At 41.2% G+C, this 27426-nt stretch overlaps 3 protein-coding genes across 3 annotated transcripts; all 3 read right to left on the reverse strand.

Moving 5' to 3' along the window:
- Positions 1-237: 237 nt before the first annotated feature.
- On the reverse strand, positions 238-1173 carry LOC113198780 (olfactory receptor 4D9-like). Its single transcript, XM_026411628.2, has one exon. It carries the CDS (start codon positions 1171-1173, stop codon positions 238-240), a length of 936 nt encoding a protein of 311 aa, XP_026267413.2.
- Positions 1174-12591: 11418 nt separating this feature from the next.
- Positions 12592-13527, reverse strand: LOC144254178 (olfactory receptor 4D9). The gene has a single exon (XM_077797202.1). The coding sequence runs from the start codon at positions 13525-13527 to the stop codon at positions 12592-12594; it is 936 nt and encodes a 311-aa protein (XP_077653328.1).
- An 8189-nt stretch (positions 13528-21716) lies between these two features.
- Positions 21717-22652, reverse strand: LOC113198779 (olfactory receptor 4D11). The gene has a single exon (XM_026411627.2). It carries the CDS (start codon positions 22650-22652, stop codon positions 21717-21719), a length of 936 nt encoding a protein of 311 aa, XP_026267412.2.
- Between the last annotated feature and the right edge of the window lie 4774 nt (positions 22653-27426).

The raw sequence follows: 27426 nt of genomic DNA on the forward strand, positions 1-27426 counted from the left end.
GCATCTGAGTTCCTTTAAGAGCTGACAGTTTATAGATGTGAAGCTCTAATTTGCCATCAGTCTCACCCAGAGAAAAACTTACAGAGGTGATTGTCTCAGGGAAGACTTAGTAGAGGACTCCGCTGTAGAGCAAGGATAAGATTCGGTCTCAAGATGGTATATTGAAGGGAACTTTCTATTGTGTCATAAGGAAATATTTTTTTCAGTTCTTATTTTCCAATCTGGAATTCATAGCATCTATTGCTTTTCGGAAGGCCCAAGTCTTTTCTTCAGTCTCCTCATGGCTGACTTCATCTCCTGGTTCCTCAGGGTGTAGATCATGGGGTTCAGGACAGGGATGACGACAGTGAAGGTGATGGAGACAGCTCTGTCCATGGGGAGGGCGGTGAAGGGTCGGGCGTAGACGTAGATGCAGGGCACAAAATGCAGGGTCACCACAGTGATGTGGGAGGTGCAGGTGGAGATGGCTTTCCTCTTGCCCTCTCCAGTGTGTGACCTCAGCATGGTCAGGATGACTGTGTAGGACACAAGGAGAAGGACAAACCACAGGGTGGAGATCAAGCCGTTGTTGGAAATCATTAAGACCTCCAGAGCGAACGTGTCAGTGCAGGCGAGTTTGAGGACCTGGGGGACATCACAGTAGAAGCCATCAACAACATTGGGTCCACAGAAGGGCAGCGGGAGCAAGAGGGAGATCTGCACGATGGAGTGGACGAAGCCCCCCACCCAGGAGGCCACGATGAGGGCCGTGCATCTCCCCTGACTCATGATGGTCACGTAGTGCAGGGGCTTGGAGATGGCCATGTAGCGGTCAAACGCCATGACAGAGAGGGAGAAAATGTCTGCCCCACCCAGGAGGTGGAAGAAGAACATCTGGGTGATGCACCCATTGAAGGAGATGGCCTTTCTCCTTGACAGAAGGTCCACCAAGACCTTAGGAGCCGTGATGGAGGAGAAGCAGATGTCCAAGACAGAGAGATTGCGGAGCAGGAAGTACATGGGGGTGTGAAGGCGGGACTCCCAGGTCACAGTGACCATGATGAGGAGGTTCCCCATCACAGTTGCTGTGTACACACAAAACAAGAAAATAAATAAGAGCAAGCTCAGCTCTCGGGATTGGGTCAATCCTTGAAGAATAAATTCTTTCACCCTGGTGTAATTTCCCTGCTCCATTGGATCATGTTTCTTCTACTTCTTCAACCACCTGGGGAGAAAATACTCTTGTTATAGAAGGTACATCACTGAAAACAGAGAGAAGTCAAGTCTGTGTGCTTGGGATGTTACTTTTTTAGGGCCATTTTCTACGTGGGCAAGGATGCCTAAGGTAAGCTGTCCTTGGTAGATAATTGGTGTTTTAGTCAGCTTTTTTTGCTACTGTGACTAAAGGACTGGGCCAGAACAACTGTAGAAGAGGAAAAATATGTAGGGGCTCACAATTTCAGAGCTGTCCATCCATAGATAACAAGCTCTATCCCTCAGGGCTCAAGGTGAGGCATCCTGGTGGAAGAGTGTGGCAGAGGGAAGCAGCTCACATGGTGATTAGGAAGGAGAGAGGGAGAGAGAGAGAGAGAGAGAGAGAGAGAGAGAGAGAGAGAGAGAGAGAGAGAGAGACTCTCCCCTAGCCAGGTACAAAGTATATACCCATAGCCATGCCCCTAATGAACCACTTTCCCCAGCCACGCCCACCTGTGTCCAGGTACCACTCAGTTGATCCCATCAGGGATTAATTTACTGATTAGGTTAAGAGCTATAACCCAACCATTTCTCTTCCAAACTGTCTTTCATTGTCTCACATGTGAGCTTTTGGGGGACTTCACATCCAAACCATTGGTGTTTCTTCAGTTCTCTCAGAGTGGAATAAAGAGTGGATTTCTAATGATGTCCGTTGATTGACAGTCATCTATTGGTATGTTCATAAAATTCTACTTAACAAATTTCATGGTTGGAAAATTTTATAGAGTCTATAGTCCTCTTGAAAAAAATTTAGTGAATTCTCTGAGAAGTAAAGATGCTAGTTTAAATTTATTTAACCCAAGTTCACCGCAGACCACTCTCTCCCTCTTATTTACATTGATCAAATCTAATCTTCCAAATGACATTATTTGAGTCATACTGACTAAAATGCACTATTATAGATTTCCTGCAAAATACAATTCTTTGAAATAATCGCCGATATGGTCAAATCTGGCATTTAAAAGATATGTGGTTCTAAACCATGGAATATCATTCACTGGTAAAAAGAAAAAAGCTCTCAAGGCCTGGGTGGGCCTGGAGGAAACTTAAATGCTATTGCTCAGTGAAAGGAGCCAATCTGAAAAGGTACAAGCTGTATGATTCCAAGTATGTGACATGCTCAGAAAAACACAAAACTGTAGGGACAATAAAGTGGTAAGTGCTCACCAGGGGCTGGGATAGGAAGGGTGAATAGGTGGAGCATAGGAGGTTTTTAGGGTAGAGAAACTGCCCTGTTTGATGCTCTAATAAGCTGCCTATGATACTGTAATCGATGCTACCACTATCCTGGATGATACTATAATCATGGATATATGACATTACACATTTGTCAAAACCTGTTGAAGTGTACAACAGAGTGATCCCTAATGTAAGTTATGGACTTTAGTTAATAATAACACTCCAATATTGGTTCATCAATTGTTAACTAATGTACTACACTAATGAAAGATTTTATTAATGATTAGGGAAACTGGTGGTGGTGAAGAGAGCGGGTATATGGGAACTCTCTGCACTTACTGTTCAGTTTTTCTGTGAACCTAAAACTGCTCTAAGAAGTAAAATCTATTATTTTTATTTTTTTAAAGAACAGATGTGCCAAAGGATAAAAAGGTCTAAAACATAATGCAAAGGTACACACTTTTTAAACTTTTATTACCAAACTTTACTTCCTCCAAATCCCAATTCAACTCTTTCCCTTGCTTTGCACCCTGTTTCAAAGAGTGTGAAATAAGTTTAAAATAAGTACAACGCTTTGGGTTGTTGATACACATCTGGATATAGTGGTTTTGTTAATTGCTCAAAGTGAAATTGCCTGTTGTAGCTTTCTTTTTGCTTTTTAAAATCAGCTTTGCTGAGGTGTAATTTACCTACAATAAACTTCACACATTTAAAGGATAGAATTTGATGGGTTTTAACATCAAGATACATAATATATGTGTGTGTGTGTGTATTTATATATACGTGCATACATTATCTATCTATCTATCTATCTATCTATCTATCTATCTATCTATCATCTCTCTAATCTCGGAGAAACCACCATAATTAGGATAATGAATACTTTCATCACCCCACAACATTTCCTCATGCTCCTGAGAACTGCAGAACTGTCAGACCAAAGCAATTGTACTAGACCAAAATCTAGCATGGTATGTTAGTCAGCTTTCATTGCTGTGACAAAATCCTGGGTCTACACAACTCAAAAAGAGGAAACACTTATTCTGGCTGGTTTCAGAGGTTTTAGTCTGTGGTGGTTGGGCCTGTGGCCTTGTGCCTGTGGCAGCACGGGGACATTACCTCAAGGTGGTAGCATGGGGCAGAGGCCACTGCTCACCTCATGGCAGCCAGGGGGCAAAAAGAGAGAGGAAAGGGCTGGGGTCCCCACATCCCCCTCCAGGACATGCCCCCAGGACCTGCCTCCTTCTGCTCTGCTCCTCCTCCTAAGTGTTCCACCACCTCCCTACTGTGCCACAGGCTGGTGACCAAGCCTGCAGTCCTTGGGCCTCTGGGGCACATTTAAGACCCAATCGTGACACATGGCTTCCAGCTGTGTAAGGTCATAAGGCCGTGTCCCTGGGATGGCCCCAGATCCTCATTAAAATGCCTGCCCAAGAAGGCCAACGCGGCCAGGAGAATTTACTGTGTCTTCTCCTGAAAAGCCTGACCGTGGGCCCTGGCCTCCCTTTCTTAAAGCATTTACTAAAAAGAGCTCGCAGTTGTGCATAAGTGTCTCTGAAAGCCTCAGAAATTTCTTTCTCCTGGACCTGCGAGCCATTTCTTGGTCTTTTGTTAGGAAGGCCGGATCCTCTGCCTCTGTCTCTGCAGGGCCTCTGCAGGAGGGCCTAATCCTGGCTTTGAGAACCGCTGCCCCAGACCTGCCTGCCTAATCGCATTTGCGCTCACCAGGCCTCTGTAATTTTTTTTACCTCCTGACTCTGACCTGCTATTCTCCCTGGCCTTCTTTTGTCCCTTCGAATGCCCACATCGCTGCTTCACAATGACAACAGGGCTCGGCTGCTTCCCCTTCCGTTGAGTCACTGAGTCAAGTCTGTTTCACGGTTCTAAGGACATGCCTTTGTACCCTCCCCTGCCCACACAGAGGCCAGCCCTGGTCCTGCTCTTCACCACGGAGCTCTCTGGGCCCTCCAGGACTTTTCCTCCTATTTTCTTTCCAGAATAGAACTTGTGGTGAGCTCACTTTCCTCCTAAATTCTTTCCTTTGACGTTTAAGCCACACAAAGCTAATTCTGCAGTCTTACTTCCATCTGTTAATTAATCCAGCAATAACTCAGAGGATTTAATTGCTGGCAAATGTTTTAAAAAAGTGGCTATGTAGTTTCTTCAGAGTAAATATTTTGAAAAATAATAATAATAAAAAAAAAGAAAATCAGAACCCATGCAGTTTTTCAGATAATGCATAAAGGGCTCTTTTATTGTTTGTATTTGAACTATGAAAGGTAGAGAGACCCTAATTTGGGAGACTTGAGCTTTGATGCCAACCTCAGACATTGATGGAGAAATAGTACACTTTTATTTATTTATTACAGGGGATTGAACTAACTAGGGACGCTTAACCTCTGAGACACATCCTCACCCCCCCTATTTATTTAATTTAGAGACAGGATTCACTAAGTTGCTTAGGGCCTCACTAAATTGCTGAGTATGGCTTTGAACTCATGATCCTCCTGTCTCAGCCTCCCAAGCCACTGTGCCTGGCTCTTTTATTTATATATTTTTAAAATTCAGGGCCTTGTTCATGTTAGGCACAAGTTCTACCCTCGAGTGACATCCCCAGCCATTTTTATTTTTTATTTTGAGATAGGGTCTGACTCAGTTGCCCAGGCTGGCCTCTAACTTGTGATCCTCCCCTCTCAGCCTCTCTAATAGCTGGGTCTACATGTGTGTGACAGTGCATCCAGCAATAGTGGAGTCTTTAAAGGCACCTAGATGCTGTCTTTCATCAGTGAAATGGGAGCATTGGTGATCTCAAGTCCTTTTGAAGGTGTGGGGGCGAGGGGGGTTGTCTGCACAGCATGTAACTCTAATATGGCCTAAGGAACCCGCACATTCCAGCTCTTGGAGCCTTAACGTTCAATTCTTCTCCCTAATGTTGTCCTCAGTTATCTGGCGACAAGGCACAGTTTCATTCTGTCCATTGCTTGATCATAGTGAAACCTCAAGTAACTACAAACCTCAGCTAGCCAGGTGTGTTTCTTGACATTTAACTTTAAGCTGATTGGCACTGGCAAGAAAAATTTCAGAGATCAAGAATTTCTAAGATCAGTTTAGGGTAGTGGGAGAGAGACTGGCTTTTGCAACCCAGAATGGCCACTTTTAGATCTTGGGCCTGTTGCTCTCTAGATGTTTAATCTTTGGATAGTCATCTGAACAATTGAGCTAATAAAGAGACCATTAAAGGAGATGACTCATGCAGGAAGTCTAGAAGCATATCTGATGTTCTTCCACACATTTTAGCTATGTTTATTGTAGGCTGAATTCAGACATAAATACCTTCAGTATTATATATATATATGTCTGTATTGATATTTAGAACAATTGTCCTGAGACAATGTAGGAATCTTGTATAAATTATCTATGGCTGCGTTTCAACAAATGACTCCAAACTTGGTGGTTTAAAACAACAATTTTTTTTTTTCTCTCACAGTTTCTGAAGATTAGGAAAGTGGAACAGCTCCGTTGGTTCAGGATCTCTCAGGAGATTGCAGTCAGAATGTCTGCTAAGTCTACAGTCATCTTGAAGCATGACTCACTGAAAGATCCACTTCTGTGCTCATTGGTGTGAATCTTGGTAACAGGTCTCTGTTCTTCCCTGTGTAGGTCTCTCCATCAGTCTCTTAATAACTGACTTCCCCAAGGACAAATGATCTGAAATAGTGAGAAATTACCCAAGGCAGCAGCCTGAGTATCCTTTATAACTCCATCTTCTAAATGATGCATCTGATTTACTACATAACGGTGTGACCGAGAAAATGGGAAGTCATTGGAGACCTGCTGCTAAAAATAGCCAAGTACTTAATATCCAAAAGCCTTGACTCAGATCTCAAATCTCAATCCCAGTCACTCCTTATTGTCTGTGTAACTTTGGGCAAATTATTTAGTCACGTCTTAGTTTTATTCTTTTGTGGATATCATCATAATCACACTTTTCCTCCAGAGAGGTTGGGGGATAAAATAAGAGAATGTATGCAAAACACATATGCTAGTTGTCTGATGAGCAGAAAGTTCTCAATAAATACTATTATTATTGTTACTTATTATGTTTACTGAAGCAGAAAAGTAAAATAATATATGTAAGGAAGATTCTTAACAGAGTGTGGAAAGAAGAAGGTCTCTGGTCGGTTGTGGGTATCGATAGCATCCAAAGAATTAGAAATTTCCACGTGTAAAGAAAGAGCCAGCAAGTTGAAACACTCTCGGCTTTTGGCACCTTAGATGACAGCTCAGGGCTCTTACCTCCAGTGGCTTCTATGAGTAGGACGCAGCCTGTTTAGTTTCCCTGAAGCTCAGGGTTCTCTTCTTGCCATTCTAGGTTCAAGTGGAAAATTCCATCTCATCTCTACAGGTAACATTTTGAATGGAAATGTGGTTCATTTGCTACAGAGATCACCTGGCCTTACTATAGTTACAGGTCAGGATGGTCTAGAAATGAAACACTTCTGTTTTGAGGGTGGTTTATGTAATGATTCTTTGGTATCTATATTATGGAACTCTAAAAAGTTGAAAAATTTGACTCAGGCCTCAGGGTGCCAGTGGAGTAGCTCTGGTTACGCTGGAGGATTAATGTGGATTTCTCTTGATACGAACTGGGCTTGAGCTAGCTGTAGGGCCCCTCACCTGCCTGAGCCTCTGCCAAGGTTCTGGGATGAGCCCTGGCAACGTGCTCAGATGGCCACATGTTTTTATAGTTTTCAAAAGTAAAATATTATAGCCACAAATCAGCTAAGACTCGTGTCTACTCCAGCTTCCTTTCCATCATATTTCTTATTCTGGGTGTCTTTGTAGAGGTCACAGGCATTTTGGAGATCCTGCTTTGGCGAGGTTGAATTAGGACATATACTTTTTGGGTCTACTGTAGGTATTTAAACGAGTTGCAGTCACTCTGGGTTTTAATAGCAAATGTTTCGTAGATTAGTAAATATTCATATGCTTCATGATTCATCAAGAGGCCTTGAATGCCTTTGCTTAAAAGGGTACAAATGTCTTTCCAGCCAACTTCTGGCATTTGACCCCAGTGCCCCTTTTCTACCTGGCTCCAAAGTACTTTTTCCCCCTCTTGCTGCTCCCTTGGACAGTGTGTTCTTTCCAAACTGGACTTTGCTGACCACTGGACCATGCCTGTGCTCATGGTCTTCCTGGGCCCCCAAATGGCCTTGTCCAATCTTCTATAATGGTCCTTATTTCTTTTTGACTGAGTTGAATTGAAATACTTCATTCATCGATGAAGGTGAGATGAAACTCACAATAGGGAAGAATTGATGCCTAGTGGTTGATAATATTATCAGTTCATGGAGTATTTAAGACTCCTTATCACTTCTTACCGAGAAAATATGCAATGCCATAACTTCTTAGAGCTCATACACAAGGCAAAATGGATAGTGATTTTTTTTCCCCAATTTAACAGTATTTCAAAAATATAAATGATATAATAACTAACAACTTGTGAAGCCAAAGGGACCCTTTTTATACGTAAGTAATAATAATAATAATAATAATTATTATTATTTTAGCCTTATTTGTTTAGTATTGAGCATTGAACCCTGGGTCCTCACATATGCTAGGGAAGTGTTCTATCACTGAATTAAATCCCCAATCCCTAAAAAACCCATTTTGATTAACCAGAGGAAAAATTGTTTCATCTCTCTGTTCTGTGCAGAAATAGCTTAAATATTGGTATCAGAAGAGGTAATAAACAGCAAAATAAACGAAAGAATCAGTTTTATAGAGGTGAGCCAGGGACTCACCTCCAGGAAATACCGTGTCTTACGTCAGGCAGGTTTGTACAGGGACCACTGTTTAACTTCAGGTCTTTGTAAAAACTGCGGCTCTAGCCTTGAAGCCAAAGATCTGATCTCTCCCTAGCCTCTTCCTGGACTTTAGGTGCAGAGTGTTCCCTGAACAGAATTGATTAGGCTGAAATCCTTCTTGGGAACACATCCCAAGAGGTTTGGGGTTCACTGCTCTCCTGCCCTAAGAACTGATTTTACTGCCAGGTACCATGCTTCTGACCTTCTGGTGTCCATGGTCTGACAAGGAGAACAGAATGAAGCCTGCAAACATGTTTACAGGTTTTTCTTTTTAAATTTTAATTTTTGAATTTGTTCTTTTTAGATATACATGACAGTAGAGTGTATTTTGACATCTTACACGTACATGGAGTATGACTTATTCTAATGATGTTTATGGTTGTTTGTTTCACTGTCGTGTATAATAACCACAGTTGGAGATGCCCAATCATAAAGTATTAGTTAAATGCATTTTTGTTAAGTCTCTTCAACTAGATTTCGTGAAGCTTTTGAAAAGTTTCAGTAATTTTATGTATGGTGGTAGAAAAGTTGTTCATGATGTATTATGCAAAAGAGGCAGGTTGCAGAGAAGTATCTATAGTAGGATTTATCTATAGGAAAAAGTTAGTTGTTTATAAAAAGTCTCAAAGCTGGTAATCGATGGTGATCTTTAAGAAAAATTAATATGGAAGGATATTGCCTTATTATAAATATGTGTGTGTGTATGTACATATATCTTGTGTTGAATACATAACAGTTATTTATTTTAACAATCCTGTGGAGTATCCAAACCACCACGGACTTATAAAAAATAATCTAGGTTATATTTAGATCTCCTTTGATGTCTCTTATACTTCACATGGTTAGGTTTATAAGCTATTATAAGAAGGACCAACATAGATAATAGAAAAAAAGCAATTCTAGGGCCACTGTGAAACTCAAAGCCAGAGCATATTCAAGAACCAAATGGTGTATAAATTATCATATTTAGGGCCACCCAAGTGCCGTTGGAGAAGGGGGACAGCAAACATGAATTGAAGTGCTCTGCTGGGTCTTTTACTTATTATAGTTTATTTAATACTGACAATAAAGCTGTGAGGAAAATCTTTTGTTTCACAGATGAGGCAATTGAAGCTGGGAGAATTTATTTGGCCCAGGTTATAAAGAAAGAATTCCTGTGTGTGTATGTGTCTCTTTGGAACAGAAGAAAATAAAACACAGAAGTATTATTTGTAAGTTTTCTTTCCCTTTTGTTTTGGTGAGAAAAAACTGAAAATCTCAAGGACTTCTCAGCAATAGGAGGAAGAAGATCCACCCCAATGAAGCAGGCTTCTGACCTCAGAGAGTCCCCAGCCTGAGGGAAATTCCCAACTCCACTCTTCTGAGAGTACATGCTGCTCCATCTCTTTTAATCAAGTAGACATTTCTGTGTCCTTCATAGAAAGAACACCTTCCTCATGTTGAAAAACAAATGATTATTCTCTGCATTCCTCCAGTTTTTAGCTTCAATGGACATCATCTTCTACATATCAAGAGCATCATCAACATCAAAACATTTCTAAATCTATAATAATATTGCAAAATTGATGAGGCAAGGACATGCCCGCATAGACATACTGTCAGATATACAGACACACTCCCCAAAGCTCTAACTTAACATAAAGATCTTGTTTAAATCCCCAAACTCTAATTTCTACCAAGAAGCAGAGTTGGCCATCTGATTGTGTTAACTGACCTTTGGAGCCAATGCTTATGGAGGGCTGTTCTCCTTTAAGGCAGACATGCATCTGAGGCTTGGATGGTTCAGTATCTTCTCTCCTGCAGGCTCCAAGAATCATCTTTGCATGGTTCTAAAACACTGCCCCTCAGTGCCCCTGGCCACGAGTACCAGTCCCTCCCTCAGTCTCATACCCAATAGAAGAATCACCAAGGGGAATATTTTTGGATGCGTTTGATGAAGTTTCATGGCCAGAGTTTCCTATTGGGATGAAGCTCTGCTGGGAATTATTAAGAAGTCAAACGTGCCCTGGAAGATGTGTGCAAAATATACTTTGAAGGGAGGAGATAGATCCTTATAGATCCTGTGATTAGAGCCCAGATTATCTTTGCTTGCTGGGCTCATAGGGGACAGACAAGTCTGTCTCTTTAAGCTGCAGGAGCTCAGGGAAAATGAATAGAACTCCCTACTCAGTTTTTTCCCTAGGAAAATGGTTTGCTTGTTGACCTATTAAAGTACATAATCAGAAGCATCATAAAGACTGGGAAACACATTTTCTCTCTGCTTTCCACCACATTTCTCACATGCAGAGGAGAAACGTGCAGACAAAAAATGAGAACGTATTGGCTTCGTTCAGTCCAACAAATATTTAGTCATGAAGTATTTATTGAGCACTACCATTCCAGACCCTATGTTTCCACAGATCCTAGGAGTGAAGAAGTTCATTTTTGCCTCTCAAAAATCTCTAAGACTCAGCTCACTGTCAATGTCATTTTTGAAACCTCATCTCTCACCATAGATCTATGGAGAGTCCCCTGGTCATTATTACCAAGCACCAAACACAGCTTTTCTGTAGCTGCCACTATTATTCTTGTCAAGACTCAATGTCTCTGAATTGACTAACATGCCTCTTCCCCCTCCCCTAATTTTTTTTTTTTTGGTTTTCTGTAGCTCTTCCTGAATAAATTACTTTTAAACTTCGTTCACATTTGCAATGATTATTTTTGGAATGATCTTTTCGTCTTTTCCTTCTAGAACTTTTCAGTCCTTGCCCCGTGTTCACACCCCTGTGCAATTCCCTCCCCTTGTGTGTGCGTTGGACCTAGGGAATCATGTCTAGTGAACAGAATACAGCAACAGTGATGGTTGTGACTTTGACCTTGCTGACACTTTCTCTTTTTCCTCTTGCTTGCCTGCTCTGGTGAAGTAAGCAGCCATGCTGGAGAGACTCACATGGCAAGACACTGTTGGTCTCCAGCCAACAGCCATTAAGGAACCAAAATCCTCAGTCCAAAAGCTTATGTCATCACATGGCCAATAATCACATGCATGAATAGGGAAAAGAATTTTTCCAAGCTTAAGATAAGGTTGCAACTTTCAGCTGACACCTGAATGACAGTCTTGTGAGAGATCCTGAAGTAGACAACCCAGCTAAGCCATGCATGATGGACAGAAACTTTGAAAAATGTGCATTTTAAAAAACCACTTAGTTTGGGGGTAATACACTATGCAGCAATAGATTATTAATCCAGTACTGAGATAATAGTCTATTTTACTGGATAGAAGCTGTGTTGACAGCATTTTCTTTCAGACTTGAAAGATAAGTAATGCAGTGACAACAATGATACTCGGTAGATCCCTCCAGGGTAGTGTTTTGTGACTGTAATATCATGGATGCTTAAATATGGTTACTGGGCTGCTGACCATGCTAAAGAATCTGAGCTGAAGCAACTTGAATCTCCAAATTCTTCAGAAGTTTAGAATGGTAGGACCACCCATAAACCCAGCCAGTTTGCATACAAAGATCAATTTATTTGCTTACAAAAAATACTGTGGAAATTTGAAATCATATACATATGCATATTAAACTCATATTAATCACTATATATATATAAAATTAAGCTAGAATCAGTTTAATATTATTTTAATGGTTCTCTAAGAAAAATGCTTCTACCTGAAGAAAACTATAGATGAATGTAAATAATTATCTGATTTTATGTTGAAAGAGAAGTGAATCTGATGGTGCTCTCCTGAATTCACCAGCCTTCCTTCACTGTGTCTGATGTAGTTGTTTTGCATGTGTCTCTATGAAGAGCAGCGCGGGCAACTTTTGCTGGGTTGCCACCATTACTGGGGGTCCTACCCTTGGGAACACACACTCTGATTGTGTAGGTCTTTGGCCACTTAAAAATCTGCTCACTCTTAGAGATCTTGCTTGAGCTAAAATCTATAGGGAGATAGAAAAAGGGAATCATTGCAGAAAGTATAGAGGGTGTGGGGAACCAGCAGGAGTGGATCCATGCTGTGCACAGTGATTTGGGGTCTGCAGATGGATCCCACCGAACACAAATGTATGTATTTATTAGATTTTAATGCTCGGGGCAGTATGTCTAGCAATGGAAAATTGTTTAGAACGTTTTTGAGAGATGGAAATAAAATTGATATAGCAAAGTTCAACCAACAAAGAAGACACTTATATTCTTTCTTTTTTTTTTTGCATGAATAATAGAATTGGTCCTTTGATTTTTGGCATGATAGTGATTTCTTCCCTTCTGAGGAGGTGAAATTTAATGTCTGTCTTTACATTTGCTCCTCTCTCATTCATCCCCATTGGACTTAAGTCCTATCTGAAGGCCTTAGTTGTTTCTTTAGTCTCCTCATGGCTGACTTCATCTCCTGGTTCCTTAGAGTGTAGATCACAGGATTGAGCAGAGGGGAGATGACAGTGAAGGTGACAGAGATGGCCGTGTCTGTGGGGAGGGCGGTGAAGGGCCGGGCATAGACATAGACGCAGGGCACAAAGTGCAGGGTCACCACGGTGATGTGGGAGGTGCAGGTGGAGATGGCTTTCCTCCTGCCCTCTCCAACATGAGACCTGAGCATCATCAGGATGACCGTGTAAGATATGAGAAGAAAGAAGAATACGAGCCAGCTGACTAATCCATTGTTAGAAATCATCAGGAGCTCCAGAGTGGAGGTGTCAGTACAGGCGAGTTTGAGGACCTGGGGGACGTCGCAATAGAAAGTGTTAAGGACGTTGGGTCCACAGAAGGGGAGCGGGAGCAAGAGGGAGATCTGCACGATGGAGTGGACGAAGCCCCCCACCCAGGAGGCCACGATGAGGGCCGTGCATCTCCCCCGACTCATGATGGTCATGTAGTGCAGGGGCTTGGAGATGGCCATGTAGCGGTCAAACGCCATGACAGAGAGGGAGAACACATCGGCTCCCCCTAGAAGGTGGAAGAAGAACATCTGGGTGATACAGCCACTGAAGGAGATGGTCTTTCTCTCTGACAGAAGATCTATCAGAGCCTTAGGAGCTGTGATGGAGGAAAAGCAGATGTCAAGAACAGAGAGGTTGCGGAGCAGGAAGTACATGGGGGTGTGAAGATGAGATTCCCAGGTGACTGTAACCATGATGAGGAGATTGCCCATCAGAGTGGTCATGTACACCAGGAGCAAGAAGAAGAATAAGACCCAGCTCAGCTCTCTGGACTGAGTAATTCCCAGAAAGATAAATTCTTTCACTCTTGTGTCATTTCCTGAATCCATTGCATCACAGATACTTTTTCAAGTTCATCTCTGGAAGAAATCACAGTAGAGTTATTAAAATATGGTCTGAAGTCTAGTGTCATCTTTTAGATTTGGGGGGAATATTTTTTCTACTTATGCACTGTGCCTACTATTCAGAATGTTGTCATTAGTTGTTGAACAATTACCCAGGATTTTGACTCAGTTTTCTAAGCGGACAGATCTATCACTGAAGTCACCAAAGATTTTACTACAAAATCTGACACCTAAAATAATAAAACGCAAGCATAAATTTGACCACTTTAACAATTTCTGATCAGAAGCCATCATTAAGACAGTTAAAAGGTTTCCTGAAAAAAAGAGAAGACATTTACATTAAACAATAAAACAGTCATGTTCAGAATATGTAAAGAGTTGCAAATCAGTTCAAAAAACCCCCCAGATGACCCAACCCAAAATAGTAAAAGGTAGGAATCAACATTTTGCAAAACAGGATATCTAAATTCCAATTCCACTTTTCTTGTTAGCATGGAAATGCAAATTAAAATGACAGGAATCAAGTGCTATATACACATTAGAAAGGCTAAATTGGGAAAGATGAAAAAACCCGGAAGGGATGGTGAGGGATGGAGCAGTTGCAAGTCTTGCTCATGGATGGTGGGTGTGTCAAACTGGCACAACCACTTTGCAGCTTGTGTTTTCTGATAAAACTGTATATGTAATTAGATATAGATGCACATTTCCTAAAGGTCTATTTCTGCCTCTGAATCTCTCCTAAGGATATTTCTTCTCCTAAGGAATATGTACACATGTCTACCAAGAGACAGATCCTAGAGTTTTCAGAGTACCACTGTTCCTAACTCCCTCAAACTGGGAAAGGACCTAAAAACCCCACTAACAGTAGAAAATATAAATAGTGTCACAGTCACAACAGACTATGCAGCAGTTAGAGTGATTCATGCTATACGTAAGAATATAAGTGAGTCTCACAAACACCATGTTGTGCTGGATAACCCACACTCCAGAGGGAACACACTCTCACTTTGCTCACATGGGCAGAATTGAAGGGAGCCTGAGGAGGCTTCTGTGGTGCTGATGAGATTCTGGGGCTTGTTCCAAAGGTGTATTCAGCTTGTGTAAAAATTCATTGTTCTCTACGCTCACAGGCATTTTTTTCTGTATGTCAGTATATTTCAGGATGAAGTTACAAGTAGTAAATATGTGGTCATTCCTTCACAACATTTTAGTATCATGTCTAAAGAATCAGTTTCATGTACAGCAAAATGGAATGGGCCACCCAATTTCATAACAGCTGTTTTCATAGTCACACAGTTACAGTCTTCACCAGCTACAGTCTGACAGTCACCCTTGTATTCTTGTATTTTCTATTCACTTCCTTTAGGTCCTCCCAAACCCTCAGTAGTTGACCTGCTGTCCACATGTAGTTCTTTTTATGATTCTGATTTTAATTCCTCTATTCCTTTACATTTTGCTCCTCTATTTTTTTCTTTGTGGTATTGGAGATGGAAACCAGGGCTTCACATGTGCTAAGCAAATGTTCTACCACTGAGCGACACCCCCTTGCTCTTCTAATCATCTAGGGTGGTTTACCAACGAGCCACATCCACAGCCCTTTTTATTTTATTTTGAGACCGGGTCTCACTAAGTCGCTGAGGCTAGCTTTGAACTTGCAATCTTCCTGACTCCACTCTGCTAGGATTATAGGCATGCACTGATAAGGTGGAAAAAGGTCCTGAAAATACTCTATTTCCCCAAGCAGCACCTTCCTTTTCACTGACACAAATCAGAGCCCCCTTTTCTCATTGCATTGGCATTGGTTCAGATTTTTCTCAGTCTCCCCATCATGAGTGTCAATGTCAACAACAACAGTGGCAAGAATGATGGTTCTAAATGACCATCCTAGGAGATTTCAGTTTTACAGGGTCTTTAAAGGAAGAATTGCCCACACTGTACTTACCACAGCTGGGAAGTGGAGGAAACACCCAAGAGGAAACTTGGTTTATCTGGAGTGTCCAGACCTCTTTTCATTAAGGACAGCAGCTCACTCTAGAATCTTTCTTTCCGTTTTCAAATCTGCTCAGAAGGCACAGCAGCAAGTCCAAGAGCTTCCTGTATTGCATGCCTTCTCCCTCTCTCCAGCTCTTCTTTTACCTATTATCTCTTGTTCTCCCCCCTTTCTCTATTCATCATTTCCATGACACTGAACTGTTTTTTTTTTTCAAGGAAAGGGGACTCAAATATAGGTCCTTCCTTAAGAAGTTTACAGTTAAGACAGTAAGAATGTTGCAGCTTGTGGACCTGGCAGAAAACAAGGTGGGGCTGTACAAATGATGGTGATATAGACAAAGACAGTTCTGTTATTTGAGTCTATGCAATTTGTAAACCCCATGTTATCCAGAAACTCTGCTGAGCAATATCATGGCCCTCACATGCATTTTGGACACATACATGTAGTCATTTGGAACGTTTATGCCTTTAGGTACTACCACCTCCTATCTGGTGTGACCATGGAGAATTTACTCCATGAGCTTGTACCAAACTCATGAGTTCACAAGACATAGCTTAGAGTCCTCTTGAACATTCAGTATTATAATTTATCTGCTACATAATAATAAAAGACCTTCCTCATACACAGTGTGCTTCTAAGGAGGAGGTGAGTCACCCATGCCCCAGGTGAGTGAGTCTTTCCTTACATAGGCCAGGTCCATCTATAGGGGTTCATCTTACTATTGACCCTGTGGTTCCCAATACTTTGGGGTAAGGAGAAAATTCCATCTCTTTTCTTGAAATAATTTTCTGTTTTGCTCAGGGACTTGGACTAAGACATGTATAAAAAGAAAATCAGAGTTTTTGTACTCATACGTCTATTTATAAATGTGACTTAAAAAATTTATTTTTGGGGGCTGTGGCTCAGCAGTAGCATACTTGCCTAGCATGTGTGAGGCACTGGGTTCAATGCTCAGCACTACATAAAATAAAATAAAATAAAGGTCTACCAACAGCTAGAAAATAAAAATTAAAAAAATTATTTTTGTATGCAGTTATAAGTGTAGATATTTATATTATAAACTTTTACAGAAAGAAAATATACCATTATCCTCAATAAGAAATGCTGTCATTTGGAGATTAAGTTCTAGAAGGTTCATGCAATTTTCAAACATCATAGACCTGTAGGCAGTATAAAGGAATTCAACTTTGCAAAATTTTTGCTTGCTTTTAGCAAATACTTATGGAGTGATTCTTGTGTGCCGAGCCCATTGAATCATTTTTTTTGGGTCATTCTAAATCTATAATATCTATATGAAATAGATATTATTATCCTGGTATTATAGATGAGGGAACTGAGGCACAGAAAGAGAAAAAGTAACTTAATCAAGGTCTCACAGTTGGCAGAATTTTATTTCAAGCCAATATTTGTCTTATTTCAAAGACTAATATTCTTCTGCAAGTATCCTTCTTTCCAGTGATCAACCATTCCCAGAAAATGCTGTAAAAAAAGCAGCTCAGGAAAATCCTTTGCAAATCAAATTAAAGTAATATTTTGTGTAAGATGGTGGTGTTAGAAGGTGGCAGGTGGTGTGTGAGAGGAATGGCTGACAGTGACTTAGCCTGAGAGGATGTCAGAGTGACTTTATATGCTGAAGTGCGTGAATAAAAGCAGACTCTGGAAAATCAAACTTTGCAGTTTGCAGAGACCTTTATAAATAACCTGCAGCAAATATATAATATTCCAAAGGAAAGGCACAGAGATGAGGTCTGAGTAATATCACCTCACATGCAAATAATGGATTTGGTGGGTTCCTTTGAATGGTGTCTTTTTGCAGAGGATTCTTTGAAAGTATAGGATTATGCATGTTGCATTAAAACACAAGCACAATAGAAAGAGGGGCAAGGCAATGGATTAAGAAATACAAATTTAAGTGTCTTGCAAGGTCAAAATAAAGATCTTGAGAATTTCTTAAAAATCACTGCATAGGAGACCATACTTTGAAAACAAGCTTATTTTGGACAGAATCTGAAGACTGTTTCCCCTCGGCCCCAGGATTCCACAGAGCAAGCCTGCCTCATGCCCCTAGACAATTGTGGCTTTTAATTTTTCAAGTTTGAAAGTCCCCTACTCTTGATGAAATCCCTAAAAGTTTTAAAATCATTATTCATATTCAGTGGGCATGTGAAGGCACAGATAAACTTGTCATTAAAACATCTTCTCAAAGCCCCAAACTTCCTTTCCCAGGCAAGGAGCCCAGATGATCATACTGCATAGACTGAGCTCAGGAACCACCATCCTAAATTCTGTTTTACCAAAGAATCACCCTCCTGACAGAGCTGAGCACTTTCTCAGTGACCCTCAAAACACTTTAAACCTTAATATCCTGCCCAGTAAGACCACTGACCTTCTCGCTGTTTTGCAAGCTACACTTTTCTTCTTCCCACTACTGAAAAACAACTGCTTTTCTTTGCTTCCTTAAAAGCCTTGGTTTTGACAGGAGTATTCTACACACGCAGCATTGCTGAAAAAAATCAACACTAATAATTTCTCAGTTTCAGAACTTCAAACACACCAACACGAGCTGTTGGCTTAATCTCCAAGTGGGAAATCGATCGGCTTATAATGCTGGCACTGCATCTTAGAAGTGCGTGCCAGGGGAATTCTGGGTTTAATGTAAAGCCTACCCCAAGGCCAGTGGTTTTGTTATCTTCTTCCTTCAGATGGGAAAAAGCAACCTCAGGGAATCACTGTTCTCACTCTTCTCTTCTGCTTTACAGTGCCTTGGACACTGTATTAGTCCCTTAGCCACAGCCCGATATAGGAATTAGCAAAGGGAGTACAGTTGGGGATGAATGTGGACGCTGAGTGGCCAACATGGTGGAGTTCCTGGGGGAGCCATTAGAATGTCACCAAGGACTCTCTGTCCCTCTCATCTTTCTCTTTCTCTTCCTCTCCCTCCCCTGCTCCCCCCCACTCACCTCCTCTCTGTCCCTTCTCTCCCGTCCATGCAAGAGGGACATGAATACATGCACACTCAGGGCACATCCTTTCCCCTAGAGGAAGCACAAAGTGCATTTCTTCTTTGACTCAGGAAGAAAGTGTTGTATTAGATGACACTGAGGACCGTGCTGTCTTCCCCTTTACCAAAGTCACTTTAAAGGCCTGAAATCAGTTGGGAAATAAAACCTGAATAAAAGGGTAGCCGTGGAAAAATGAAAGCTCTGTGGTTACTGTTAGGGCAACTCTCAGAGGATGGACTAAGTTTCGTTTTAAAGCCACATGTACACTGCCCTTATGCAATTATTTTCATTTACATCTCTAGTAACTACAATTTATTCACAATCTAGAGAGGGAGCATGGTGATAACTCTTGATATTCATCAGTTCCTGACTTCATAAATAACTTGTTATTTTTTTCATGAGTATTCAGAGATATTTATCATTAAAACAATTGACTCAGGGACATATATATGTACAAAGGATTGTTAGAAGTCATGTGAGCATAGATTCACTTGAGTATTCTATGGTGCTTAGCAGCAGAGCTTAAAGAATAACCAAAACATACCTCATTTCATTATGCATGCATGTATCCAAACACCATGTTGTACACTGTAAATATATATGATTTTTATTTGTCAATTACACCTTAATAGAGCTGGTTAAAAAAAAAAAGAAACAAACAACCCTGGACAGGGGTTGTGGCTCAGCGGTAGAGTACTCACCTAGCACGTGTGAGGCCCTGAGTTCGATCCTCAGCACCACATAAAAATAAAATAAATAAAATAAAGACATTGTGTCCAACTATAACTAAAAAGTAAATATTTAAAAGCCCCCTGATTTAAATGGGGAAAGATGCAGCCCAACTAGTGATTTTATGTTATCCAGAAAAATGCTTGTGTGATCAGATGCAATTGCCTTCCCCTTCATGTGTGTGTTTGGACATGGTTTGAGGAGGTCATCAGGGACAATGACACAACAAGGGTTCCACAGTACGTGTCCCCCTTAGAATTACACTTTGGAGATACAGTGACTCAGACCTGATACATCTTTGGTGTCATCAGATTCTATCATAGAGATCAAAAACATGATTGGAGTGAATCACAAGAGATTGGAAGAAAGAACACATTTGCATGAAATGGGCTATTCAGTGATTCTCGGTGCGCATTTCTTACAGGCAGTTTCATAAAGAAAAACCTAGAGTCTTGAGACCAGAGCTCCTGGGGTCAGGGCAGTAGCTAATGAGGTGGCAAGTGTGAATTGTTCTTAGACTTTCTATGTGTGGGGAGGTAAGTTGATATGGTAAAAATTAGAGTGGATCAGGGGACAGGAAGTGGCAAATATTTGAGATGGTTGTTTGGAGGCATCGTGAATGCTTCTGGGGCCAGGGCCAACAAGGGACACAAATGAAGTTGCCCTCCACATGCTGTGATTTGCTAACTTTTGTCCATCCTACTGGTCCAGTCTTCTGGATTTATATTTGATCCATTGTTTCCTTTTCATCTGAAACTGTCCTGTGCTGTATCTCTCAGCTTGTGTCAGCTTCAGGGTGGCTCTGAGCCTTAATAAAATAACAAGGAAACTTATTGTCATGCTTTAATGCGAGGAAACAAGAATTTTTTAAAAAAATGTTTTTAGTTTTAGATAGACACAATAACTGTATTTTATTTATTTATTTATTTTTATGTGGTGTGAGGATTGAACCTAGTGCCTCACACACGCTAGGCAAGCGCTCTACCACTGAGCCACAACCCCAGCCCAGGAAGCAAGAAATTTTAAGATGATAGACGTTTTGAATTCATTGCACATGCCTGTGTTTTCTACTCCCCCACTTTTTAAAAAGTGATGAGTTCGGGCCAGACAGGAGAAGATTAACAGGACAAGAGGGGACAGAAACCTTGTTAGGCAAAGCAGTAGTGTGATATTAACAGTGACATTTGCCTTTCACTTAGCCTTTACTATCTTCCAGATAGCTCATGTTTTATACACACTACGTCATTTTAACTTAACCACTCCATGAGATGGATATTTTATTTGCTCAAGATCACACAGCTGATGGGAGGCAGACAGAGATTTGCATCCAGGTCTGAAGGTGGAGCTTTCAGATGCCAGGCTTTGCCACTTTCAGTAGCAAATAACACTAGCCTAAAAAGGGACATTTTTCAGATACCAACAGTTTGAAAAATAGACTGGTCAGAGTATTATCTTCTTTAACATTTCTACTTTTTCTCCAGTGGGAGGAAATATGAATGGTGAAGCTGAACTGAGATGGACCCTAATAAGGCTGCAAATCAGTCCTTGGTTAGAAGAGATGGACTGCATCATGGGTGGGACCTTTGGGGTTTCTGCCTTTGTTGAATCTCATCACAAGAATGTGCATCTGACACATCTCTTCTGTGTTGAGACAAATCTCTTTATGCCATTGTGATAAATCTTCCCAAGCTACTTCATTCTTTTTTTTAAGAGAGAGAGAGAGAGAGAGAGAGAGAGAGAGAGAGAGAGAGAGAATTTTAATATTTATTTTTTAGTTCTAGGCGGACACAACATCTTTGTTGGTATGTGGTGCTGAGGATAGAACCCAGGCCGCACGCATGCCAGGCGAGCACGCTACCGCTTGAGCCACATCTCCAGCCCCAGCTGCTTCATTCTTGATGGAGATCTAGGAAGGCAACCATTATGTTCTGAGGAGTTTAACTCAGCAGAGGACAATTTCTCAATCTGTGATAGGCCATCCACACCCACATATGAGGTGCTGATCAAAAGTCCTGCTAGAACATGGTTACAGCTTAGTACAGACAGATCCAATAGTGTAAGAAATGACATTCGTGTGGTATGAAAGAACAGGGCAGTAGCTAATGAGGTGGCAAGTGTGAATTGTTGAATTTCTAGAATAATTTGATTGAAAATCTTGAACAAATCACCTTTTCTTTCTGGGATTTTATTACTTTATCTTCTGAAAAAGGAGTTGAACTAGATCATGCAGTCCTTTTGATTGGCATATTTTTACTTTGATTTTGATTGGAAATATAGACATCAGCTCAATCCTATCACGGTAATTACTTCATGTGAAACAGAAGTTTAAGTTGTTACCTATAAATGGCGACCTAGGATGGCAGTTGGTTAGTTGGCATGCGTTTGGGTACACAAATCCATGGGAAACACAGGAAAGGACTCCTTGGTGATAAAGCGTGGGGATTCTTTTTCTACTCCCTTTCAGAAGGCAGGAGTCTTCTCTTCAGTCTCCTCATGGCTGACTTCATTTCTTTGTTCCTCAGAGTGTAGATCAAGGGGTTCAGCAGAGGGGAGATGACAGTGAAGATGACAGAGATGGCCTTATCTGTGGGGAGGGCAGCGAAGGGCCGGGCATAGACATAGATGCAGGGCACAAAGTGCAGGGTCACCACGGTGATGTGGGAGGTGCAGGTGGAGATGGCTTTCCTACTGCCCTCCCCTGCCTGGGACCTCAGCATCATCAGGATGACTGTGTAGGACACAAGCAGGAAGAGAAACCACAGGGTAGTGACCAGGCCATTGTTGGAAATCATCAGGAGCTCTAGAGTGAATGTGTTGGTGCAGGCGAGTTTCAGGACCTGGGGGACGTCACAGTAGAAGGTGTCAAGAACACTGGGTCCACAGAAGGGCAGCGGGAGCAAGAGGGAGATCTGCACGATGGAGTGGATGAAGCCCCCCACCCAGGAAGCCACGATGAGGGCGGTGCATCTCCCCCGACTCATGATGGTCACGTAGTGCAGGGGCTTGGAGATGGCCATGTAGCGGTCAAAAGCCATGACAGAGAGGGAGAAAATGTCTGCCCCACCCAGGAGGTGGAAGAAGAACATCTGTGTCATGCAGCCTACGTAGGAAATGGTCTTCTTCTCTGACAGAAGGTCCACCAAGACCTTAGGAGCCGTGATGGAGGAGAAGCAGATGTCAAGGATGGCTAGGTTGCGGAGCAGCAAGTACATGGGGGTGTGAAGGCGGGACTCACAGGTCACAGTGACCAGGATTAGGAGGTTTCCCAGCAGAGTCGTCAGGTACACAAAACACAGAATGATAAATAAGACCACACTCAGGTCTTGGGACTGAGTAAGTCCCAGAAATATAAATTCTTTTATTGTGGTGTCATTTCCTAACTCCATTGAATTGTGTTTCCTCTTCTTTGTACATCTTGGAAAAAATTGAGTGTGTTATTTCAGAAGGTGTTTATTCTCCCTTAGTCTAAATGCAGGTTTATAGGGTCAGGAATTATTGTTGCCGCATGAATTGCTGTCTTAGGGTATTTGCTGGTGTTTCCAAATGACATGACATCTTATTACACAAGCATGAATTTGATTACTTTTTCTCCTGTAAATGGCATTTATTGTAGGAAATGTTTAAGAGATCATGTTCTAAGTATATAAGTTCTAAGTAGCCAAGATAATCAAAGGTGGATGCTAGATATTGATAAATGGACTATTTGTGGCATGGGAATTAGAAAGTGGAGTTATTATTAATTTTTTAATGTGGTATAATTAAAACACTTTGGGTTTCACAGGAATTCCGCCCCCCCCCCAACCAGACTGGATAACCCATTTAAGTAGTTCTAAGAACCCCTATCTGCAAAATAATGATCTTTGGATTAAATTCTGCAGAAGCATTTCCTCCCTTTTAATTGCAAGTTTCATTCCATGAAAAATTAGAAAGTTTTAAAAAACATAAAAATTTCTTCTATTACTCAATTTTCCTTAAGGGGGACTCATTGGTTCTACCTTTCCTTTGAATACCAACACTCCTGCAAAGTGAAAAATCTTCAGCTACTGAAATGAAAGTTTTAATCGAAACTTCCTTTCTTTTCATTGTTCAAATTTCTTAAAGATTCATTCTTTTATTGAGCGACCATTGACTTACAATAGACTGCACATATTTGAAGTGTATGCTTTGATAAAGAATGACCTAGGTTAATAGCTACGGCACTATCATTATGGTTAAGAAAGGGAAAAAAATGAACATTTATTATAGGTTGTTGTGTGGACATATGGCTCCATTTTTCTTGGGCAAATAACTATGGGTGGAATAGCTGTAGATTTTAACATTCATTAATAAGGAAGTAAGCATTAGGCTGGGGAAGTGGCTCAGTGGTAGAGAGCTTGCCTAGCATGTGTGAGGCCCTGAGTTCCATCCCCAGCATTGGGCCAGGGAGCAAGTACAATTTTTAAAAAGGTTAAATGGTTTGAACAGATACTTCAACAAGAAGGTACAGTCATAGAAAATTAGTACATTAAAAGATATTCAACATGGTTTATTACTGGGGAAGTATAAATTAAAACCACATTGTAAATTGAAAATGGTATTCACCTATTAGAGCGACTAATATTAAAATGGATCTATCCAGAGTGGGTAAAGTTACAACTTTAGAGAAACTAGAATACTGGTGAGGATGTAAAATGGTAAAACCTCCTTTAAAAACAGTCTGGTGGTTTCTTAATATGTTAAACATGTACTTACCATAGAATTGTGTTACTTTGGGGTTCTTTTCTCATTTTTTCATAAACCCTTGAAATGGTCCTTAATTTCTTAATTTCTTCCCAGTTTATCTCCCTTTTCATCCCGTAATCAGAAACAAACAAAAAGAGTGAAAGTCACTTTCTTCCCATTTTTTATATGTCTTTGTTAGTCCAAATGAAGACATTTCTTTTGACACAGTTTACTTTCCATTCAAAATGTCTTTCCTCAATATGCAACTTTGTCCAAGATCTATTTAATTACGAAGACTTAAAACCAGCTGCCGAGAGGTGGTTTAGAGGTGGCTGCTTGGTGAACTCTGGCACCACATGCCTGTCTGTCCAAAGTCCATCTGGGCACTTGCTATGCACAGGTCATTTGGAGGCAGCAGCAGCTTCTTCATATGATTTTTGTGGAAACTAAACGAATTAATCTACATAAAGCATTAGTACTTAGAATACTGCCTAATTCATAAGCGTGATTATATGTGTGTAAGGATGAAAAAAAACTCTGGGTTAACAACTCACATACACACATTGCTTCCTCAGAGACTCAAACATCATCAGATTATACTGTTTTACAGAAAGTAGGAGGTTTTTTTCTTTCAGTGGCAATAAAAGCAGGGCAGAAGTTGGTGACCATGTATGAGGTGAGAAGACCACTTGCCTGGTGTGGCTTCCATCTGGCATCATGAAGTGGTGCAGTGCAAGGGCTGGGTAGCAAGAGCCATCTGGGTTCAAGTCCCGGCTTTGCATATGTGGGATCTGGGCAAGTGTGTGCCCTCACTGAATCTGTGCTTCCTCTGTGGAATGGAGATAATAATAGCACCCACTCCACGGAGAGGTTGTGAGGAGTTGGTGAATTGTGTATGTAAAGGTTTCCATGTGCAGGCTGGATATTCCTTATGTCTACAACTGTGCTGGGTAACTTTAATGGTGGAGGCTCATGGGTAGATGGGGCATATTGAGCCAAATGGTATCTGAATGCTTCTGCAGAATTTAATCCAAAGAGCATCCTTTGGAAGAGAAGGGTCCTTAGAACTACTTAAATGGGTTATCCAGTCTGGGGGGAAAATTCCTTTGAAACACAAAGTGTTTTAGTCATACCACCCTAAAAAAATCAATCCAGAGTAGCTTAAAGAGAGCAAATGGTCACCAGAAAGCACCAACTCAGTCTAGTTGTTGGAGATGCTCAGGGGAACCACCTTGGTTATAACAGTCTTCCACTGAGACTCCAGTTGTACAGCAAACGTGGTCTACACAGAAGGGTAGAAAATCAAGGAATAGATTCTACGTTTAAAAACTACCTTTGGTAATTCAAAGACAAGCTCCTTCAGCTTCTCCATCCTTCTGCTTTTTAAAATCCATCTAACTATCTAGCAAATGCTGATAGAGCATGGTCGAGTTCCAGGTTACTTGAGAGAAAGGAATACAATCCAAACAGTGGGAAAATCATCAACATCTAGAGTTATAGGGGAGTGACAGGGGCTGTCTCAGGACAGTTGAAAAGCTGAGTGTGAGAAAAGGATTTCTCACCACGAGGCTCAGAAAATTGCACAGAGGAGGTGACACTTACATTTTGGGCATTTGGGGATGGAAAGAAAGTGATGGACTTGGGGGACCACTGGAAGTTGCTCATGAACAGGATGCTCGGTGAGAAAGCTAATTTCTTGAGTTTCATGTGAACTTCATGCATGTAGGTGTTAATTGTATGTCTTTCTACTTTCCTGAGAATTTGAAATACTTCATTTTTCTCTCTAGGTTAAATTTGGGATAAGAATTATCTCTGTAGATTTCCTAGTCTGAGGAGATTCATCCGGATAGAGGGAAGAAATGCATGACAACAATCTCTTTTCTGTACAATTCAAGAAACCCCAGAGAACAAAAGCTGCTTTTCCCCCAATTCCATTCTGATCTCATTTCACAATGATTATCATTCTTAATATTCTTAACCTTTATTAATCTTAACGATTACACCTGGATTTCTTTTTTTTAAAAAATGTGTTTTCAGTTGTAGATAGACCCAATACCTTTATTTTATTTATTTGTATTTATGTGGTGCTGAGGATCGAATCCAGTGCCTCACACGTGCTAGGCGAACCACTCCACCAACTGAGCTACAACCCCAGCCCCTAGCCCTGGATTTTAATAGTTCTTACTATTGTTTGCTCATCGGGTGACCAGGCACCACAGGCACACACAATCTTGTGGCACTGTCTCTTACCTATGATCTCCAGCCTTCTTTCAAGAGCTCCGACATCTTAACTAAAGTTCACATGAAACTTGGGAAGCATTTGGTTTCAGAACGTTCTGTTCAACACTCTTCCGGAAGCCATTGATTTCAGTGGCTTCTTTTTTGCATCAATGTGACAAAGGGCAGGCTCAGGGAAGAGTATGGGTTCTTCAACACTGGTACCCAGTGCGCTGTCATATTTACCAATTTCTTAATCCCAGAACAAATGTGAGAATTGTCAGAGGGATTTCGGTGGATATAGTGTGCAAGAATTCTGGTGATGGCGAGGTTGTTTCAGTGGGAGTAATTAAGAAGTTACTTAGGCACATTCGCTTAGGGACACGCATTCTGTCTAGACTCTACACTTTTGTAGAGGCAGCCTAAAGAGAGAATCCCCTCAGGCTCTGGCTTCAACAGGGGGAGAGGTCACCTTAAAATGTGTCAACGTGTATTTCTTACAAAACCCAAATTGCACTGTTCTTGATCATCTGAGAGACTCCTTGCCCTTGAATCCATGAGATTGACATAGACTTATAACTGGGAGGGCATTGGTTCGTGTTCTATTTCGGGATCTGAAAATTCATACAAAGAATACTGGATTTTCAGGGGCAGGAAGATTGGGGGAAGTCCCATTTCACCCCATATCCCAGCACTTGGCTTACAAGGATTCCCCTCTCTGGGGAAGAGGATGAAGCAGGCCCAGGAAAGAGCACTATTGCTAGCTGTTTACATTAAGAAAAACTGAGCAAAATGAAATAAGACACCAAGATGTCCACATGGTGAGAAATGTCGAAATAGAGAAAATTGATAAACTAGCTATGTTGTTTGATCATATCTACTCTCCACAATTCTAAGGCCTTCAAAACTGAATATTTTCAAGAGTTGCTCCCTCTGCCTATCTGGAATGCTTTTGAAGCAAAGGGCAGCCTGCTGGCTTCTTCCTCCTTTGGCCCTAGGCAGCCTCCAGGCAGAAGGGATTCTACGGGCAGAAGTCTCCCGAATGTCACCTAAAGTCCAAACCCAACTCCTTCTCTCTAGTTGCAACAGAATTAAGTTTAGTATATCCAGCTCTTTCCCAGTGAAGATCAACAAACAGAATGCTTACACTGCTAATTCTGAGTTACTCTTTGGATTCAAGACCTCCCCAGTTGCAATTTGCAGGGATTTACTTTACATCTGCATGATTCAGTCAAGGTGTCC

The sequence above is a fragment of the Urocitellus parryii genome, chromosome 4 (genome assembly GCF_045843805.1).
Source record: "Urocitellus parryii isolate mUroPar1 chromosome 4, mUroPar1.hap1, whole genome shotgun sequence".
Lineage (NCBI taxonomy): Eukaryota > Metazoa > Chordata > Mammalia > Rodentia > Sciuridae > Urocitellus > Urocitellus parryii.